Source organism: Sarcophilus harrisii, chromosome 2 (assembly GCF_902635505.1).
Source record: "Sarcophilus harrisii chromosome 2, mSarHar1.11, whole genome shotgun sequence".
NCBI classification, from domain to species: domain Eukaryota; kingdom Metazoa; phylum Chordata; class Mammalia; order Dasyuromorphia; family Dasyuridae; genus Sarcophilus; species Sarcophilus harrisii.
This window is the reverse complement of record NC_045427.1, coordinates 143,250,898-143,273,340: the sequence shown is the minus strand read 5'-3', so window position 1 is coordinate 143,273,340 and position 22,443 is coordinate 143,250,898. Positions and strand designations below refer to the sequence as shown.

Genomic DNA, 22,443 nt, shown 5'->3' with positions numbered 1-22,443 from the left:
ATCAAAAAAATACTTGTGCCATCAGACTTTGGAAGGTATCTCACAGAAGAGAACACAGAGGGAATCTATCTTTCTTACCTCTTCAGACTGGACTGTTTTCTCCAATTTTCTCACTATATATCTGTCTAACAACAAATTCTGTAATATGGTGTTTCTTTTAACAAAACAATTCCTGTATTTTAATCTTACCTTAACTATAGAGAGGCCAGTTGTTAGCTGGAGACACCAAAAAATTTCAACTGAGACAGAGCAAGCCTTACATTTCTGGATGTAGTCTGGAAATCTATTTTGCTTGTCTAAATATATTTGTTACAAGGGTTGTTTTTATATTTTAAATTGGGGCAGGTTGAGGAGAAGTAAATTCTTGATAGTTGAAAAAAATAAAATTAAAAGTATATTAGAGCAAAGATCTAATCACATAATAAATTATTCATAAGGTGGTGGTGTTTGTCCTTTGTTCTCCAGGAGGACCATGAGTCAAGGATGGGATGCTGTGACATGCAAGGGAATTAGATTTCAGTGAGGAGGGCGGGGTAAGGTCACTTGCCTCACTCTCCCCTCCAGTAGCCAGATATAGAACAGGATGACTGGAGATAGCCCTGAATAATGACTGGAATAGAACAAAAATAGAAAGTAATCTGAACTATCTGTCACAATAAATCATGACATCAAGGAACTTTAGCTTTTTCTGGGCATATTTGTTGGGAATGTGAATGGGTCAAAAACAAAAAGTACATTTTGGGGGGAACCACAGAGCTGATGAAATATTACATAATTCCACCAAAGCACTCCTCCCCGAGTGTCATGGGGGTGAGCCCTGGAGTTCTGGAACACCTTCAGGCGTATGCTCCTCCTACCAAACAGCAAAGCTGGGAGAGGTGCTTGAGCTGACCGTTCAATACTGTGTAAAATTTTTTCTGAAGTGATGATTCAATGTTGCTGTAACTCCAGTCTCAAAACTCATTGACGTGGGTATCTCCTTTTATTGGTGAAAGTTATCGTGCAGATGGAGTTGGAGAAAGGAGAGCTCTGGTACCTTTAGAACTCTTGGAGGTTTCTCGCTCTTGGGGTTTGGGTGCTTCTGCCTTTCCAAGGCAGAGCTCTGGGAAGCAGCTGTCAGAGAGGGGCTGGCAATCTGTCCCGTCCCTGTTCCCACCTTGCTACACCAGAGACTTCAGGAAACTCCTCTGGGACGGGATCTAGCACTTGGCTGAGCTGTTAACTCGCTCCCTTCACTCTTCTTGTCTGGTATGTGTATTCTCCTATGTACGCTTCTTGATTTCTGTCAACTTTGGCTCACTCTGGAAGTGGTATTCAGTGGGAAAGAGGTCAGGCCTGGAGTAGGAAGTTGAGGTTCTCTTTTCCCCAATAATAACAATCAGAAGTTTAATTTCAACCTGAAAACCTTATGTCCAAACTAACAATATTTAAAAGAGCAGATTTAATTCTAGACAAATTTTCTTTCTCTGAGGAGTGACCAAGTTTCTGTCCTGCCTCCCCACTCCCCACCCCCAATCTCCTACTTCCCCTCCTAGGTGGAAAATAAGTCTCCCGGGCTAGAGATGCCTATTTCATTTCCTTTTGAGTCACACATCCCCAAGCTACATGTGGGGGCAGCCCTCATCACATTAGGCATTTTCCTAAGATAGGGGCACAGATTGGAATCAGTCATGACATTTATTAAGCACCTACTGTGTGCCAGGCACTGGGCTGAGTTCACAATGAGCACCTACTGTGTGAGCACAAATGAACTGCATACAGGATAGCACTAGAATTAAGTGGGCCTGGGAAAAAGGCTTTCTTTAGCTGGGAATGGGGCTCATTCAGCTAGTGAGCCATGTAAAACCAGCGAAATTATTTGCTAAGACAACTGCAGGTGATGCTGAGCTGAATGGTATGTACAAGTACCTCCCCTGCTTGATAATTTTTTTTTGGTCCGCCAAACAATGTGATAAATATCTAAATGACCTTTGGCAGAAAAAAGGGTTCCCTACCCCTGCTCTAGAAGACGAAATTTTAGTTGGGACTTAAAAGCAAGCTAGGAAAATTAGTAGGGGGGCCCGAAGAATGCTTTCCGAGCTTGGGACGGAATGAATTCTTCTCACTGTAGTGAGGAGGCTGGTGACAGTGAAGAGTAGGGGGTAGGAAATAAGGTGTAAGATTAAAAAGCCAAGAGGGAGTAAGGTTATGAATGGCTTTGAATGCCAGAGGATTTTGTATGTGTATGCGCATGATCTATGGGATCTGAGCTTTAAGAAAATAACTGTGAAGGAGAGAAACTGTAATATTCTTCTCTAAAATATATTCTCTGGGAGCAGGTTTCTTGGGGGGGCTTCTGGAGGTAGCCAGTAATCATCACAAGTGCAGCCACGGATTAAAGTCAAAATCCTTTATTGTGTCCTTCAAAGTCTTATCTCCTTCACTTGGGGATCGGCTAGTTTTCTGGAGGCCTTCTGTCATCCTGGTCCTGAGAGCTTAAGCTGCTTTCACTGGCTCGTGAAAATCCCAGACTGAATCCTGGCTTCTGCTTCTGAATCTCCCTGAGTCCAAAGGTTTCTGCTTCAGCCTCCAGCCAGCACAAAGGTGGAAGATGGAATGAATCTGTCTCCTCCTCCGAGACTTTGCAATGGGCTTATATCCTTTGGCTCTGAGAGCTCCTCCTTATATATGCTCTCTTAAAGGTGTGAATCTTGTGAAATCATATTAAGAACTAAGTACATGTAAATTAGAGAATCATTATCTCATCAATTCCACTGACTCAGCACCTTGGAAGAATCCTAACAAGAAACCTCACCCAAATTACCTCATACAGCTGTCCATCACCTACTGACCGAGTCTCCCTCAGAATGAATACACTGCAGCTTTCCTGTGTCTGTATCCTGGGTTATTAGCAATGGTTAATTGGGGTCCTAGGAGATTTTGCACAATTAAGAAGGATCCAGAACTAAACAGGAGACAGGGTTTTGATGATTTATGAAAAACAACAGGCCTCCTTTAATGAACCACTTTTATTTCAAAGTCCCACTTTTTTAAAACCAATTATTACATGTCAAGTATCATCTAGAAAACAGAATTTACATAGTGGGCATGAAGCAATTTATTACAAACTAGTTTAACTTCACTCTGGTAGCCCCTTGCTTCTTTGCAAACAACTCCAACATAGTATAAGGAATTCCAAAAGGCATGTGACCTTGGCCCCAAATTCCTCTGGTTATATGGCCCTAGGTAACTTACTGGTTTCTCAGACTTTTCTATACCCTATAAACAGGGCCATTAAGGTTGGTCCTGGCACCAAGGGAACACTTTATGGATTGTTCCCTTACCACCACCATCCCCCATTACCAGCATTTTCACTTGGCTAAAATGAGCATCAAGCAGTTATTAAGTAGATTTAGGGGAGTCAGGGAGGATGTAAAAAATAAATAAATAAAACATACAATTTGGGAGAGAGCAGACAATATATGGGAAGAAGGTGAAGCCTGTCTTACCTTCTTTTTATAGTTTTATGTACAAAACTTGGTAATATTTGCGGTTGTCTTAGTACTAGATGCTCCTGTCTCTCTCTCTCCAATCAGATCTGGCTGCAATGGGACCAGTTATCTTAGATCCCTAACTCAAAATTCTTTGATTACCAAGTGAGGCTCCCCAATGCTCAGTATATGGAGAAGTCAATTTTAACCTGACCTTGACCCAGCAACAGCTCTGTTACAAGAAATCGTATTTGCTTAAGTGCTTAATAGATTTGTCTATTGAATTGACGACAACAAATGAAATTATAAAGCAGCTATCATTATGCCTTTTTATACCATGAAAACCTGCTATGTATTCTAGAACCCAGTCCAATAGTATTTTGAGGAACTCAAAGGACTTTTTTGTTTAATTTTCATTCATGATAGTATCATATATCATGATAGTATCACAGAATGATACTAACAGGAAAATAGTTACTGATAGTTGTGCCTTTCTGACAGAACCTTGGTATGATGAGCCCCCCAATTTACTAATGGTCCACTGCTTTCTTAGAAAATTAGACAAATCTATTCTTTACCTTACTCTTGGAATTTTTTCAAGGATCAGACAATACAGAATTTCAGAAATTATTTTATTGAAAGTCAGAACAAACATTAAGGCACAGTAATACATCAAATTTTCAAGTAATGAAAATTCTTCAATTTCTTTCTCATATTCAGGACAACCTGCTCCAAATGAAACTTTCAATGAAGACATCATTCATTCTTTAATTACAAAAAAAAAAATCATAATATTCAATGTCATCTCCAACTTAATTTCATTCTCAAATGAATTTCTTCTAATTTTAGAAAATGATACCAATTCAATGTAACTCTACTCTCACGTTTAAAAACATTCTCTTGAGGAAAACAACAACGACTTCTTTTACTATACATGTACATTTCATTCTTTTAGAATTTTAACCAAGTGACTAAATTAATTTTTTTAATTTAAGGCTTACTGTGTTTTCTATTGCTACTTGATCTAGAAGTATTAATTTAATAATCTGGTATAACATTCTCCAACTATATAGTAAATTGTAATCTGGCACAACAGACCAAAAATCCTTCAAGATAAAGGGCATAAAATTATGAACCTCATGTGCATATTTATATACAAGGTCTTAACATTACAATTATACAAAAATACAGCAAATACTATACATCAATCAGCAACAACTTTTTTTTACTATAGAGGAAATATTATGAGTCCCTATAAAAGGAGTTATTTGCACTAATAGTAAGAGTCTTAGAATAGGCTGTCCACCAATCTATTTAATAATACCAAGTTACGTTTTTTAGAGTTTTGGATCAACTAAATGAACACACTCACCTTTAAATAAAGCATACATTACTCTTAACTTAAAGCAATGGATTATCACTTTAAAGATATAAAATAAAAAAGGTGTCCATTTAATAAAATCCAAGAGCATTTTAAATGCTTTATATGGAAAGAGGCAGTCATATAGAACAATAAGATTCCATATTATTCTTCATATTCTCTCTTTAATAGGCAGTCACATAAATCAAGAGATTTCTTGAACAGTAAGTTATTTTCCTTTTACCTGATCAAAAAGTGCTAGTTTGGGAATTTAAAAGAACATTCTATCTTATCCCATAAGGCACAGGCTGAAAACAGCCATAGACAACAGTAACTAAAACAGTTATCAATAGGCCTAACATTTATAATGACCCTACACAGTGTCTCCTCAAATTGTTATACTATAAATTATAATCTTTAGTCCTCACTCTAACTTTCGGTGTGAGAGTTATGAATCGCCATAATATGGGGCTATTTAGGAGCCCCTAAAGAATTTCTTTAGGCCCCATTATATTGAGGATAATGAAAGCAAGAATCTCAGTCACAAAACTTACAACATTCCTATGCCAATAATTAAGTGTATTTTGCTACTGCTCCACTCACCAGCACCATCTCCTTAAAAATACAAACTTTCATACTATGTATCTAAAATTACATTCCAATGGAGGGGAGGGAGAAGAAAAACATACTGCTTTCTTTGAGGATAAGAGAAAAAAGGTTTTGAGTAAGAAAATTTCTTAAATGATTTTGATTACAGAAGGAAAAGTTATATAGTGTAACAAACATTAAGAGGAAAAGAGGTCAGGTTGTTTTAGAGGTAGTTTTCCCTATTAGTCACAACCACCATCATTACTAACATCACTTTGTAGCTACTGCAGCCAGATAGTTCAGAATGCTACATTTCCAAATTCCACTAATATACTATAATAGACAGATTTATTTCTATTCCAACCCCACCACTCCCAGGACCGAAAGGTATTAAATGTAAAGTGCTAGAAACCGAAAGTAAAAAATCATCCCAGTTCTGCAAAATATAACTGCATTAACTGCATTCAGAAGACAATGATATATGCATAGACAAATATAACTTTGAATAAGGGTAATTTTTGTGACAAGGATTTTTGTTCTATGCACATCTAATTGTGTTTAATCAAAACTTCTGAATCTATACATTCACATGTGAATTTTTTTTTTTTTTTTTTTTTACTGAGGCAGTTGGGGTTAAGTGACTTGCCCAGGGTCACACAGCGGGAGGTATTCCTTTCTGAGGTCAAATTTGAACTCATGTCCTCCTGACTTCAGGGCTGGTGCTCTATCTACTGCACCACCTAACTGTCCCAATGGATCATTTTTGTGGGGGAAAATTTGTCCTATGCATGGTGGAAAGTAAAATAAAGTTCACATTCCTATTTATTATTTTTCATTCTAAGATCTATATCCCAACACAATATCATATTTCCAAAATCAATGTTTTTGAGCATATAAAATATCTGGCCTATTTCAAATGAGAACCTTTCATTTTCAAAAATCTTGTTTTAAAAAAAAAATTTTGTTGACTACATGGTCAACAATCTTGAGAATATATTACTCAATAGACATGGATCACAAACATAACAGAATTAACTCCCCTTATAAACATCCTTGAAAATGGTAAATAAGAGAATTTGAATGAATTAGTGAAAGGTAAATTCTTCATCTTCCCACAAAATTCTAGAAATATTTGCAAGTAAAGGTTTTTAAAGCTAATTTTGCCTACATTATCTTAAGTAACTCTTAAACTCACCAGATCAATAGAGCTCCTTCAAAAGATAAACAGATCAGGTTATAATACTTTCATTCTAAATGTCAGTTAAAGCCTTCTCCTTCTTTGGTTACAAAAGCAGCATTAATAACATTTGCAAATGATTCACATTCTCATTATACTATATACTTACTTCATCTTAATATTTAGAACATTTTATATATAAATATATCAAAATTAAAAGTTTGAAGTTATATATGAGCATGTCAAGTTATAAATGCATAATATAAAAACTGATATATAAAAATGTTGAGGAAGAAGGCTTTAACACTTAGATAGTTATAAATGATTAACTCAGTTACAGAATGTCAGTGATAGTTGTCTAAACAGAAAACACATCAAGATTATAGGCAAAGTGAAGTTGCTCTCTCTTGACAAGATAGACTAGCTGGCTATTAGAAAGTCTTAGTAGTTTGCTAGATTTCTTTCTCACACATATAAGAAAGTAGTGTCTTATGTTTCAAGTGGTCACTCAGCCTGTTTTGCTTCCTAGGTCCTTCATCTGAGTAACTTGACTATCTAGGGCTCTTTACATTTATCTTTGTTGGCATTTTCCACATGTTAAATTACATAATGACAACAGTAGCTGAGTGATCTTCTGGGGATGATATGACTAGCTCCAGAGGTCCAATAGAAGTGGAGGGAGGATTTTCACTTCTTATCAGATGGCATAATGCTTGTACTATGCTCAACTTAAAGAAGAAAACTGAGATAAGCATTTTTACGCTAATAGAAGTACTTATAAAGAATATCTTTTGTTTTAAACAAAAGAGCAAAATCAAGAAATTACATATTTGCACTTCAACTTTACCCATATTTTACTTAGTATAGAATCATTTTTATATATTAAAAAAAGAAAATTGTCAAATTATAAAGCATAAACCCAAGAAAACAAAATATGATTTGCAATACCACAGAGAACTCACATTCTTTCTAAAAGTACAGAGAACACTGTATGAAAGTTAAAAAAAAAATAAATAGGTATCTTAAATCCCTAAACTTTTACTCCCAAAGAAAATAGTTTCAAAATAGTACATACATAATATGCACTAGACAAGAAAATATTTTATGCACTTCTTGCATGTAATACTTTAAATTGCTCCCAAAACTAGAGCAAACTGACACTAAGACAACATTCAAGAGCCATCTTTATAAAATAATATAAATTCCTTCCCAATACCAGAGCATTTAATATTAATATGTATATCTTCCATGATAATATAACCAAAAAATTTCAGTCAACAATCATTTATTAAGCGCCTTATATGTGCCAGGCACTTTCTTAGGCGCTATGGATTTAAAGACAAAAAAAGTTAACAGTCCCTGTCTTCAATGAGTTTACATTCTATCAGAGAAAACACATACGCACGCACATATCAATATGTATAAATATATATATAGATATATGTATATACACACACAAAAGAGATACCCGATAATTTAGAGGGAAGGCACTAGTAGCTGGGTGGGGGAGATGACCAAGAAAGGCCTTCTGTAGCAGGTGGTGCTTGAGCTGAGTCTTGAAGAAAACAGGTACTCTAAGAGGTGCAGATGACTGAAGGAAGACATGCATTCCAGGTGTGGGGGACAGCTCAATGGCACAGCACAAGCAGGAGATAGGAGTGTCAGGTATGAAAAACAAAAAGGCCAGACAGCTGAATGCTAACAATACATTTATATGCATAGCTGGTGAAGGTTTCTTAGAGCTTGGGTGAGAACAATTCATGGCCATTAACTAGGCTTCATTTATGCAGGTTCTAATCACATTATCTTTTCTGAAGATAACATTCTTTCTGACATTTCATATTTGGTCATCATTATTTCCTGAATAAAAAAAGGTATATGTCAATATTTATGCATTGCTAATAGAACTCTATCTGAATTGCTAATTTAACCTCTGAAATTCCATGATAAAGCATTCAACTGGCTAATTAACATACTGTTTTACATGACCATATAGCATCTGCACTCTTAACAATTTTTAACCCATTATCAGAAAAATTCAAAGAACACAAGGGATTTTTTCCCCCTACTGAAAAAGTTAAGAGTGCAGTATATCCATTAAGAAACTATAGTAATCATGTAACCATGTTCAAATCCTTGAAACTGGTACATTAAACTTCTCTTTATTTTTATTCATCTAGGAATTTTGGCAGCCATTGTATCTGCAATCATTTTCAAAATTTCTTTTCTGCATTTCAGACTCTGTATCACATGGCAGTTCTACATATAAAAAATAGATCTAACTATATATAAAAATATGGTTTACCTCATCTGAATCCACTAATACTGGAAGAGCTCTGAAAAGAGAGAAAAAGATCAGAATCACAAAATGATTATAAATTAAGACTCTCCTACAGCCTAACTAGAGAAGAGAGATGAGACTTGTGCTTCTTAAGAGAAAGGCTTATTTCAATTAACCAAAGGATTAACTTTCTAGCCTTAGAATTTTCTAAAAGTGAAATATCTGTGTGTTGAGGTAATGATTTCCTAGGTGCCAGAAGTCTTCAAACAGAGGATATGGGGATGTCAGAGAGAGAATTCATGTGCCAAGTACATGCTGGATTAGCTGAAGCCTAAGGCTTAATTTAAGATCAATATCTTAAGATGAATAAAGCAAAAATTAGCCAACAACATGACCATTTAGTTCATCATGAAACTACTACATCACCATACTATTCCATTATGACGTTTTTATTCTAGAGAGTGGAAAATAAATTATAGTTCACATATTTCTATCATGCTTCAGTAACAGTTCATCTGATCATAATAAACCCAATAATAAATACTATGTGCAGAAAGTTGTCTTTAGGAGTATGGAAGGAGACCTCAATGGTGGTATATCACCACCCTTGACTTAAAATGAAAACAAGTTTTTCCAAGAAAAATCTGTTTTTAAAGGTAAAAGTGCTGGTATGATTATCTCTGTGAGTCAGAAGAAAATGTGAACAAAGTGACATACAAAATGATAAGAAGCCTTTTATAGGGGAGAAAAATGACCAGGCTCCTTCTTTTTGGCATAGAACCATCACAGAAACTAACACAATATAAGAGCATTGTACTAGTATTATAAAAAGATGTCATGAATTGCTTGGATCTGGGTTTAATGGGACACTGGAGAGTATCCATAAATATATTTTGCTGTTCTGCTTCATTCTATTTCACAAAACATTGCTGTTCACATTTCAACAGCATCATTACAATTCTCCACTCTTACAACTGGGTGAAACAAGACCCCATCATCTCAAGAATCATTGTGACTTTCACATTCCTTTCCTTCTGACCTCAAAAATAAATTCAGATAACCTAGAACTAGCAGAAGTTACTGAAATCCTACTTTATTTTTAATTTTTCATAAAAATCATTGAATGGCTAGGAAGGACTGAACCAAAAAGACTTTTGCAGTCTAGAGGGTCTTAACGGAAACAGATGATTCCTTCTAATCAATTCAATTTATTGATGGGAGATCCTACTTAAAAAAAAAAAATTGAGTTTTGTCACTTGTAATGTTCTGGTTAGCTTTCTGGAAGTCTTGGGACCAGTCTCAGCAGAATAATAACCATGAGAATGGTCAGGAATAGAGTCCCAAAAGTCCATTACAGTCACTGAAGAAGGGACTATTCTTATACATAAACAGGATATATAAGGTAAATAAGGGCATATGAATCCCAGGGGAAAAAAATCCCATGATGAAAATTTGAAAACCAGTCTTTTAAACCATCCCAAGTACAATAACAAGATATTTACACATCTGTGAATGAAGAAGGAATGTTTTCTTCTACCCACTTTAAATCTTCATCCTGAAAAGAAGAGAGATTTCCAAATATTATTTATCAGTAGCAGGTCAAACATTTTTATCTTCACAGAGTTTATCATACACAATATCTTTGACTAAACTCTTTTGGTAAAATCTTCTTTTAAACTTTATAACTTAATCTTATATTATATTCAGCAATTATTTGACCAAAAAAAAATTCAATTACGATGCTTTAACATGCATGGCAAAGCCAGCACAAAGGCAAGATATGTAATAATGAGAGGTTTTAATTATGTAAGTAACATTTTTGCTAATTATGTATTATAAATAATATTAATAATTTTGTTAATTATCTATTATAAATAATATTAATATGGTTATGTTAATAATAATTAATCACTAAAAATATCTCTGTTAAATGTAGAGCACCTGATAAATTCTTGACTTGCCTTAATGGCGATTTCACTATTCATAAAGTAGAGGAATAAACCAAAGGACCAATATGGAATTACTTAGTGGAGAAATGAAGCAATATGAACTTTTAAGAGTAGTGGCTTGTGCCAACGATCAAAAGACATTAGCAAAGGAATGTTGTCCACAGTCTCACAGGGACTTAGATTTTAAAATCTAAATTTCAAAGACAGATTCACTGGGATCTCATGGACTAAATCTCTAGAAAAGAAATGGGTTCAAAAGAAATGTGTTTTTGAAGAATTCATTTTGATTTCACATTCATAAATTTTTTCTTTTGGGGAACAAAGAACAAAATGTCTAAATTAAAAAGAGGCCAAAAGCTACTCAGAGACTACAATGACAAACTCAGATTTAAAAACAACATGAATGAGAGATGAAAGCAATAGTAGGTGATTGAAAACCAATATAAGAGCAACACAGTCTTATAAGAATAATATCAACAACATTAAAGTTTAGTATGAGCTGTGGCTGATAATAAATAGTAAAACTACAAAAAGGGTCCATTTTGGATTTGCTTGGACAGGATATTTCTACTGCTTAAGATAATTGTAATTAACAATGAAGAATGAACTTCTTTGCTCCTACTTTCTTTATTAAGAAAAATGATTTTCAGACTCAGGGAGACAAGTGATTAACAGGGTACTGAATCCAAGTTAAGTAAAAGAATAATAAGATAGCATCCATCTGCCCTAGATGAGCTCAAGTACCAAGCCAGGATGAATTCCATTCTAGGGGAATGGGTTTTATTGATGAGTCACTAACTTATCACCTCTGATCAATCCCAGAAAATAAAACAAATGATACAAGAGCTGCATGACATATTCAGGACCCTTCTCCCCTCTTGCTCTCCACACCCCTCTCCCCCCCAGCCATGATTAGAAATAAGAGGATACTAGTCAGGATAATCCTGGCTCTTCATTTAGTACCTATGTGATCCAAGTCAAGTCACTGAAGTTCACTGTGGCTGTTTTCCTATCTGTCCAAAATGAGGTGTTTAGTCTAGATAACTTCCAAAGTCTCTAGTCCTTTAACTAAAGATGAGACAATGACTGAGGCATATGGTTTCATAGGAAAAAGTCAAGCCAAAATAAACTCATTTCTTTATTTGACAATTACTTTACTGGTCATAAGTGGTATACCCTATATACCATTTAGTTGGATTTCAATAAAGGATTCAACAGCATCTCTTAAGACAATATCAAGACTGAGAGGAAGGATTCTGGGAAGATAGCAGAGTAGATCAGAAAATTTCCAGCTCTACAGATTTCTCCCACAAACCAAATAGAGCAAACACAGAAGACCAGTGAAAAACAAGTAAGACTTGGGGCAGGAACAGGGGTCTTTCTGGGACAACTCGAGAAGACCTGAAGAAAGGCTCCAGGACTGAGCATTAACAGGTGTGTGAAGTGTAAACATCTCCAGTCTAGAACCATAAAAACAGCAAGTGGGGAGCTCTAGGGCTAGCTGGATTGGAGGAAGCTACAGCTTGGACCATAGGAACTTTCATCTCCCTGACAAGAGTCCCTGACAGTGTGCTGTAGAGATAGTTCTGGGGGAGAATGGAACCAGCACATCTGGGGCAAGAGCAGAAGCAATGGGGGAGGAACCCTGCTGGCTATGAGCACTTACAAGAGAGTAGTTTTTGGTTTGGGGTCCCGATCAGAGGGAGAGCTGAAGTGAAGCCAGAGTTACCATACTTCCCACCCCAGGATTAAATTCTCCCCCCCCCCCCCAAAAAAAAGAACATTCAAAAGAGAAAATACCCAACTACAGAAACTAACTATGGGAATAGGGAATTACTAATTAAGACTGTCATCAGATTTATGTATATATGTGTGTGTGTGTATATATATATGTGTGTGTGTGTGTGTGTGTATGTGCAAATACGTGTGTATGTGTCTGTGGATATATGTGTATATCTGCATACAGGTGTGTGTGTGTATACACACACATACATATATATATGTATGTGTATACACATGTGTTTGGGGGTGGGAATATATAGATATAGATATAGATACATACATACATACATACATATCGTGCTTAGCTATAGCCTGCTTTGGAGGAGAGGGAAAATGGAAGAGGAAGAAAAGAATAAAGTAAAAACTGCACAGCAGAGAACAAATGAAAAACCTACTAGGAACCAAAAAAAAGATGGACGGTCATAAATATGTCTTCTGTAATTAAGTATGCTTTCTTGAAATGGAAATTTATTGTTACATATTCTGAATCCTCCCTGATGCTCTGCCGGCCCACATGACAATGTTTTTGTTTTCTTTCTTATTTTTAAATTTTCCTTTTACTGTATTTCTTTTTCTATTTTGTTTTTTCTTATTCTGTCGTTTTAAATAAATGATTTTTTTTTAAAATAAGACCAAGGAGTTGTGAACTAGATGACAGTACAGTTAGACGAAGCTAGAAATCAATAGGCAGACTCAAAGAATGATAATTAATTAGGACTAATATCAAATATGAGGGATTTTTCTAGTGAGGTGCTACAGGCCACTTTTATCTTTGGCTCTGTTCCATTTAACGTTTGTATCAACAACACAGTTATGCTGGATGAAATTAATATAAGTATGAACTTTTTTTTTTACTGGATATAAAGTAGATCCTGTATATGCTAGATGAAAGAACTAGACCCCCCCCCAAAAAAAAAATCTCAACAAGCTGAAACAATAACCAAATCTAGGAATATAGAATTAATATAAGTATGAAGTTTTGCACTTTAATTTTGTAAATTAAAAAAAAAAAAGCTTCCAGAAGTAGCTTGTTTGAAAAAAAAAAATGGCCCATTGTTATAAAAATATTTAAAGCAGCACTTATTCTGGTAGCAAAGAATTGTAAATTAAGCAGATAGGTTCACATAAACTGGGAAATAGATGATCAAATTATAGTACATGAATGCTGGAACATGATTGTTAGTGATACAGGAGACTTTTTCAGAGAAATCTGGGAAAATTTGTATGAAGCAATGCAGAGTGAATTGCATAGAACCAGAAAAACAATTTATAAAATAACAATAATATAACTGATTATGATATTGTAACAGTTTTGTATTTGAAAGATTTAGGAACTCAATGTAATGCTCAACAAATTTGAGAAAACTCATGCTGATACAAACTGCCTACATCCTGACGGAGAGGTGATGGATTCAAAGTACAGTGAAAGATAAGTTCTTCTGGACATGGTTAATTCGGCAACTTGTTTTTTTTAAATACATGTTTTAACAGTGGTTTTACTTTTTTTTAATTTTTCAAAAGAAGAGGGAAGGTACAAATCTTTTTTTTTTTTTTTTTTTAATGGAGGCTTAGTAGATTGCAAGAGAAATTCAAGCTACAAGAACCAAAAATGCTAATAAACATTGTGCTACATTAAACTATCTAAAATCCTAGACTGACATGTTCAAACCATACCTTAAGTACTATGTTCAGTTTCAGATGTCATATTTAAGGATACTGACCTACCAGAAAATATCCAGAGGATGGGGAAGGAACTTGAGGTCATACCATACAAGGAAGAGATTTAGAGGTGGTTAGCCTCAAGAGAAGATTTAGGGGGAACTAGACAGCTGTCAACAAGTATCATGTGAAAGACTTTTTTCCCTAGAAGGCAGAACTAGGAGAAAGGGGTAGAAGTGGCAATGAGGTAGATATAAGCCTGGTGCAAGGAAAATCTTCCTAACAACTAGAATTATTTAAAAACAGTATATGCCACCTCAACAGGTAATGGGTTCCTGTTGTACTTTAAAATAGAGAAACTATGCTTGAAAGTAGCAAATTGGGGGGGAGGGGGAGGGGGAGAAAAGGGGAGAGAATACTTGAATGTTTAGAAGACTTCTAATTTAATGAACCCAAAGTATGATATGATACAAAAGACATAATGTAATATTGACCTGCTTTAGATCCACTTTAAAGTTACATTTTAAAAAAGATACTGCCTTATTTATGACCCTTGTAAAATACCAAGTGCTTTGAAATAAGCAAAGAAATATCACCAAATTAAGAAAATAAGCTTTCTAAAAACAGATTAGTCTTATGCTTCAAAAGATGTGTAATTTTGTCAGTATGAATACTTCCTCAAACTGTGCAGATGACAACCCTTTAGTAAGCTTTTTACATAGTGTTGTGCCCCTAACTACCAAAATTCATGACCCAACATTCTCTAATGAGCTCTTGCCAGGTAATTATAATTGATAAATTACAATTACTGCAAAATTATAAATATAAAAATGTAATTGTCCATCTCATTTCCGATCTAAATTTTAAGAAAATGCTGAAGTAAAATTTTATAAGAATAACAGTAACAATAAGCCTTATAAATAACTAGCATCTACATGGTACCTATTATGTTCCAGATACTATGTTTAGAGCTTTATAATTTTGATTTCATTTGATCCTCACAACAATCCCTGAGAGGCTATTATTATCCCCATTTTATAATTGAAGAAGCTGAGGCAAACAATGGCTATATGACTTGTCCAAAGTCACTCTAAGTAAGTATTTGAGGCTGAATTTGGACTCAGGTCTCCCTGATTCAGTGTTCTATCTATCAAGCTACTTAGCTGCTCCTGAAAGACACTTATATTGCAATAATGATAATGATACAAGGCTGATAACATTTTGCCTCAACAAGACATCTTAGCTGACTTCAAAAATCTTAGGTAAACATTTTTAAATGATCAGAATTTTTCAATCTTTTCTTAAAATCTCAAATAATTACATATAATGTGCATTATGTTCTATATCCTAACCCAAAAATGTCCTATTTATTTTCTCTTTTTTTCTTTTAGCACATACCTATACACACCCAACATCCTGCCTTCATCCCTACAAAACGTAAAATAATTGTTACAGAGTGAAAGGGACATGCATTCACATCCTAACAAATACTATACTTCTCCCACTATTTTTACAAAAAATATTATACTTACAACACTATTAGAAGAAGCAGGTACAGCTGTTCCATTGGAAACAGTTTTTGAAGCTCTTAGCTTTATGCCTTCAGCTGTAATAGAAGAAAAACTATATGTAAAATTCTACACAAAGAGATAGCCTTTTTAAAAGCTACATATGTATTAACTCAAAAAAGAACTAAAAGAATTATATACATACATAAAAACACACACACACACAAACTGTTTCAAAGAATGACATTTTATCTCTCTCAACTATTTAATTTAGCCTGTGGTTATACTATAAAATCCCTGAGGTCTTAGATCTCCAGTACAAGGCTAAATATGACATAAAGTAGCACAAGTATTCAGTTGACCATGTGTGAACTAGTTTTAGATGCTTCTCTAATATTAGGTCACTAGTAGAATAACATGATTGATTTCACTTAGTAACATTCTTGGCATCTTTTAGTAAACTCAAGTTTCCTAAGTTGCCAGTTTCAAAAAATTTAATTACCCTTTTCATGATTCCTTCTACCTGTCAATCTCCTATAATCTAAAGTTTAAACAAAACTATATATTTTTAATTAAAAAAAAAATCAACAATGCCCAAAGCATTCTGAGCATGATGTTCAAGAATCAAAGCAAATCTTCATAGGTGCATTCTTCAACATTTTTGTTAGATAAAATGTAGATATTTGTTGCATGTGGGAGGTAGAAAGCTAGCATGAAGTATTAACAATTTCTTCAGAACATCATTGTTGTTGATCTTCCTATCACCTGAATCTAGCACAAGGCCTTGTATCTAATAGGGATATCAAGTTACATAATAAATGTATGTTGAACTGAAATGGCTTGAACAAAAATCTTATTATTTCTGAACAGGCACTAATCTAAATAAGAGATTACAACTAATACACTATAAATGGAATTGGCTTTACACATAGTTAAAGTTGAGCTATACTATATTTCAGTCTACTGATTCCTGAAACCCTACTATTCAGGGTTTCATTTGACTTTAACAATTTTATTTCCTACTCTTCTTGGTAGAGAGATAGTAGAAGTAGTAATAGAAGCTAATAAATATGATTGCTATGGTTATTCTTGTGTAATTCTTTTTTCTTAGCTAGAGCGTGAGGCGCTTGGGAGTGGAGGAGTGAAGGGAGGCTGATACTGGAAAGCTAAGCATCAATAAAACATCAAAACAAATACAAACAGTCCCAAGCAGGGGCTTAAAACCTTAAGTTTAAGACCTTAAAGCTTAGTGTAAATTATTTAATTCAATCAATTTCATTCCTGACCTACACACAGAAAACTTTTTTCTTACTTTCAATACTGCCCACATTCTCCTTGACTATAAGACACAACTACAAGTTGAGAACTACCATTTTAGATTGGCTAAGCTATATTTTTCATAATCTTTTTAGTCATCTATAGGGCAAAATGAAGACAGAAAAACATACAGAGAAATGAATAAGAGTATCTACCAGGAAAAAAAGCATGATTAAATTTTAAAAATCAAATTAAGGGTAATAGGACAAAAATGAAAATAAATCATATAGCTTTTCCCATGATATTTTCTTTAAACTACTTAAGTCAGTATTTTAATAAGAGCTGGAGCAGAAAAAGCTAAAGAGTAAATATTAATAGATATTATTAACAATAAAAACTTTCAAGCAAATGACTGGCAAAAGCAACAACATCCATAAACAGAAAGTAGAAAGCAACTTTATTTTGATGGTTGCTAGGACATAAGTAGCACTGAGAAGGAAAATGCCCAAGAAATCACAATGTAAAGTTTTAAGGAATAAGACCTAGAAAAAAAACTGACACATCATGTGAGTGATTTGTATAAAACAATGGCTAATCCAGAGGTTAATAAATGCTGTTGGTAACCTCTGCAAAAAGTCTTTCTATCTAGAAAAACATTGTGGACAAATTTTAAATAATATAACAATTGATTTGTTTCAATAAGTGTCTTAAAAAAAAAATCACAAAACTTACACTTACCTAAATTTTCAGACACCACTGTGAATTCTTCAATTTCATCATCTGAATCATCTATTAAGGGTGTAAAGGCATATCTATGCCAAAACAAACAAACAAAAACACCAAAATGCAATTTGAGGACTGTGATTTTATTAGTTTAAATCTATTCAAAATATTTTCTTCAAACTGTTCTCAGCCTAAAAGATACTAACGCTTTAAGAAAAGCTTCTTTTTTTTTTAAACCACTAATGTAAAACATTAGAATGACCTAACAAGCTTCTAGAAAGTACTGTCTTGTTCAGATTTATCCAAAAATCTGCTCTAAAAAAAGCACAGATAACTGAAAATGAATTAAAGATTAATTTGTTGATTTAAGAAATCAGGTCCTGGACTATTAGGTTTTTGATATTTTGGATTAAGAATGCCCAGGAAACAATAGTTTAAAAGCATTACTTTTCAACTAGGGAAAAAAAAAGGTTTAATGAGCTTTTTCATATTCAGCTGCCATAATAACTCCTTCAAACTGCTTCTGTCATATAGGAGCAGCAGAAAATTTGTGAACTCTGGTGCTAGAGTTAACAATATTAACCTTTCTAGACAATCAGAAATATCAAAAAAGCAAACTAAGATATTCAATGGAAAGGGAAAAAAAAAAGCTGTTTACAGACATCAAAGATCACGCAATCTAACTGCCTTACTTTATAAATTAGAAAATTGAAATTCAGTAAATTAGTTACAGAGCAAAGACTAGAACTGAGTCCTCTTAGAACGCAACATCTGGTGGTCTTTTTGCTACACAATACTACCTACCTTTAATTAGCCTGAATAGTCTAGGAATGATAACTAAATCCTCTTTGGCCAAAACAACAGTTATAGCTAAGAGCTAAGCAACTCAGGGATGCTTCAACAATGACTCAAAGTGTCTTTCACACAGGATACACTGAACTGAATCAAAGCTAGAAGTAAAGGACAAAGCTAACCATGACTCATGGTAAATCAACATTTCTAAATTTCAATATTACAAAATCAAGATAACATGCAGTGAGAAAAATGGAGCTAATAAAAAGTTAAAAGATTGGTGGAAAGACACTAAAATGTTATCTTAGATATTTGTTCCTTTAAAAAATTCTTTTAAACCAATTCAAATTTGTAGAAATAAGAGATATTCCTGAATTGATAAATGGTCCATGCATATGAACAAACAGTTTGCAAGGGAAGAAATCCATACTTATAGACATGTGAAAAAAAAAAAAAAAAGCTCCAAATCACTAAATGCAAATGCACTACTTCTTACTCATAAGACTGGCAAAGGTGACAAAAAAAGGAAAATGACAAATTTTGGGGGGGAAGGCCTAAGGAATGCATTATCAATGAAACTATGAATTGGTCTAACCATTCTGGAAAGCAATTTGTAACTATGCTCTTGAATCACTTAAGGTGATAAACTTTTGGCCCAGCTACTAGATCTATGCCCCTAAAAGATCAAAAGACCATATGTACAAAAATATTTATAGCAGCAATTTTAGTTGTGCTAAAGAATGACTATAAATTGGAGAATGGCTAAAGAAATTATAATATACAAATATTATTGTATAGTGTAAAAAAACATGATGATTTTAGAGAAATGTGATTTAGAGGTGATTTTTAGAGAAAATTGGGAAAACCTGTATTAACTGAAGCAGAATGAAGTAAACAGAAGCAGTATAACATATAAAATAACATTCTGAAAGCAAACAAACTTTGAAATCCTTAACAACAAATACAACTCATCTCTACTCTAGAGGCTATCTAGATAATAAAGAATGCCACCCATCTCCTGATAAAATGATAATTTGATACAAATGCTGACTGATACATATATTTTTGGACAGGACCAATTTACAAATTTGTTTTTGCTTGACTATGTATATTTCTTTCAAGGGTTTCATTTTTTTTCTTTCATTTTTTTCCAATGAGGTGGAGGGGGGAGGTGGTATGAAAGAGAAAAAATAAGATTGTTAATTTAAAAAAATAAAATTCAATTTAAAAAGTAGAAGAGCAGAAGGAAGAATGAGATAAAGTTTTAAATATGGGCATTATGGCATAGTTTGTTTTGTTGGACTATGCATATTGGTTAAAATGATTTGTTTTTTGTTTTTTAATTGGGGTTTAATGGAAGGGAAAAAATAAATAGTTGTTAAATGAAAAATCAAATTTTTAAAAAGTGATGTAACAACAACAAATATCAGTGCAATTAAGATAAAAAATGTTAAAGTCAACAAAAGGTATTCTACTGTTTTGTACTTAGTTATTTTTTCTCATTAAAAAAAAAACAGTATGCTTTTCTCAGATGCTCTTCAGTGTTAATGCACAGCTAACTTAATTAGACTACTTCCAGTAGCATATTGTAGTCTTAGGGTTTTTGCTTTTGTTTTTCATTCATTACTATTTCATTTTTCCAACTACATATAAAGATAATTTTCCATATTCACTTTTGTAAGATTGTGAGTTCCAATTTTTCTCTCTTTCCCCCTTTCCTCCTTCCTCTCCCCACCTAAGATAGCAAGTAATCTTTTATTAATCCTTATTATACAATCATTTTAAACATATTTCCATATTTATCATGTTTTGAAAGGAAAAACTATAACATAAGGGAAAAGCCATAGGAAAAAAAGGAAACAAGCAAAAAAACTATAAAAGGTAAAAATAGTATGTTTCAATCACATTCAGTCTTCATTATTCTTTCTCTGAATGCAGATGGCATTTCCATCTCAAGTCTATTGGAATTGTCTCGGATCAATGTATTGCTATTATATTAGAGCTAAGTCTATCATAGTTGATCATTATATAATGTTGCTGTTACTGTGTACAATGTTCTCCTGGTTCTACTCTCTTCACTCAGCATCAGTTCATGTAAGTCTTTCTAAACCTTAAGTTTTGGGGAGATAAATAAACCCCTTTTGGTAAGCAATCTTCGCTAAAATTGAAAATAATGAAGTAACTGAAGTGACAGTGAAAGTTATTTTTCTGAAGGCAAATACATACTTTTCCCCTACTATATAAAGTAGTATTTATATTCTATATAAAGAATCTGATTTTATAAAACATTTAGCTATAGTATACCACTTTTGCACACTTCAAATACCTTTGATTATTTGCTGATGGTCTCCATAAAAACATTATTACTAGAAGAATCAGAGAAAAAAGGAATCTCCAAAATGCATCATCAACCCAGAGTTCCATCCAATCCTAAAACAAGGAAGGTTCAAAAACATAAGCAACTTAATTCATTAGGAAATTAAATTTACTTATAAAAGAAATTGGTTAGTATTTTTTTTGTTATCAGTATATGCTACATGAACAAAAAACTAGAGGCTTATCTATTATAGTGTAGGTTAGCCCAGAATGATTTGCTCAAGATGAAATAGAGGATGTCAATTTATGAATTGGGTTTATATCAAACAACAAATATTTTATTAAACATTCATTATCTGACAAACACTGTGCTAAGTGCTGGGGATACAAAAAAAAAAAAAAAAAGAGGCAAAAGGCAGTCTCTACTCTCAAAGAGCTCACAAGACAATAAAGAAGGCAACATACAAATAAATATATACAAAAGCCTACATATTAATAGAAAATAATTAACAGAAGAAGGTACTGGAATTAAGAGCAACTAGGAAATGCTTTCTATAAAAGATGGGGCTTTACTTGGAAACCACATAAATCAACGAATAGAGCTGGGAACAGAAAGCATTTAGGCTTGAGAGAACCAGAACAAATGTCAGCAGAAAGACTGAGGTAGAATAAGTAGATCTGAGAATCATTAGTACAAAGATCAAAGTCTCAGAACAGCACAGAAGGGAAAGAAAAGAGGGCCCAGGACAGAACTCTGAAGGATCTAAATTATAAGGACATGATCTAAAAATACATTTAATTTATATTTAAGCTAGCCTTTTATCATTTATCAAGGTTCGATCCTTAATACAAAATTTCTAATGCAAACCTTTTTTTCCAGATATTCTAGCTTCAATGTTTAAGAATTAAGTAAGAAGGAGAGGTGGAGGGAAGCTAGAAGAGTAACTGGAATAACAGGTTTGCAACTTGCTGGCAGTTGTGTGACTCTAGACAAGTTACTTAATTCTCAGTTTTCTTATCTATATATTGAAAATGACAAAACTACCAATATCAAATGCAAAGGTTTCTTGTCAGAATCAAAAGAAAAAATGAACATAAGCAACTTAACATGGGTTTGGGAGAAGTGAGTAGAATTCTGGACATGAAGTCAGGAAGATCTGAGTTCAAATTTAATCTCATACATTTACTGCATGTTGCTTAACCTATCAGCCTCATGCAGATAATATTTGTATAGTGTTTCAGTACTTTGAAGGGCTATAAAAATGCTGGCTAATATCATCAGTAGTAATAATAATAATCCTTGGAATAATCTTAAAATTCTACAAAATTTTAAATAAAAATACGCAAACCTAGAGTAAAGAGAAGAGGAAAATAATTTCAAAAAGATTAGCTCTGCTAATGAGCTATGTTTAAAAGAGAGTAATGAGAAAATCTGAACTTCCCAACTTTATTCAGAGTATATAAAAATTCTTATTAAGTGAATTTCTTAATTCCAACAAGTTGCATTGTCTGTATAAATGTTGCACTCTCTTTGTAGAAGGAAGAAAAGAAAGGAAGGAGGGAGAGGGAAGGAGAGAAGAA

At 33.7% G+C, this 22,443-nt stretch overlaps 1 protein-coding gene across 5 annotated transcripts in view; it reads right to left on the bottom strand.

Annotated features, from left to right (window-relative positions):
- Nucleotides 1-4,085: 4,085 nt before the first annotated feature.
- Nucleotides 4,086-22,443, bottom strand: part of TMEM87B (transmembrane protein 87B) — a 50,174-nt gene continuing 31,816 nt past the window's right edge. For 4 of the 5 annotated variants that reach the window (XM_031951000.1, XM_031950997.1, XM_031950998.1 and 1 more), the window contains exons 14-19: nt 20,873-20,976; nt 17,770-17,843; nt 15,799-15,872; nt 10,379-10,431; nt 8,901-8,931; nt 4,086-8,455 (exon numbers count right to left, since the gene is read on the bottom strand). In XM_031951000.1, coding sequence (XP_031806860.1) covers nt 8,393-8,455; nt 8,901-8,931; nt 10,379-10,431; nt 15,799-15,872; nt 17,770-17,843; nt 20,873-20,976 — 399 coding nt within the window. In that variant the 3' untranslated portion in view covers nt 4,086-8,392. Of the gene's footprint in view, nt 8,456-8,900; nt 8,932-10,378; nt 10,432-15,609; nt 15,695-15,798; nt 15,873-17,769; nt 17,844-20,872; nt 20,977-22,443 lie in introns of those variants that run through there. The other variant, XM_031950999.1, reaches the window with a different exon arrangement.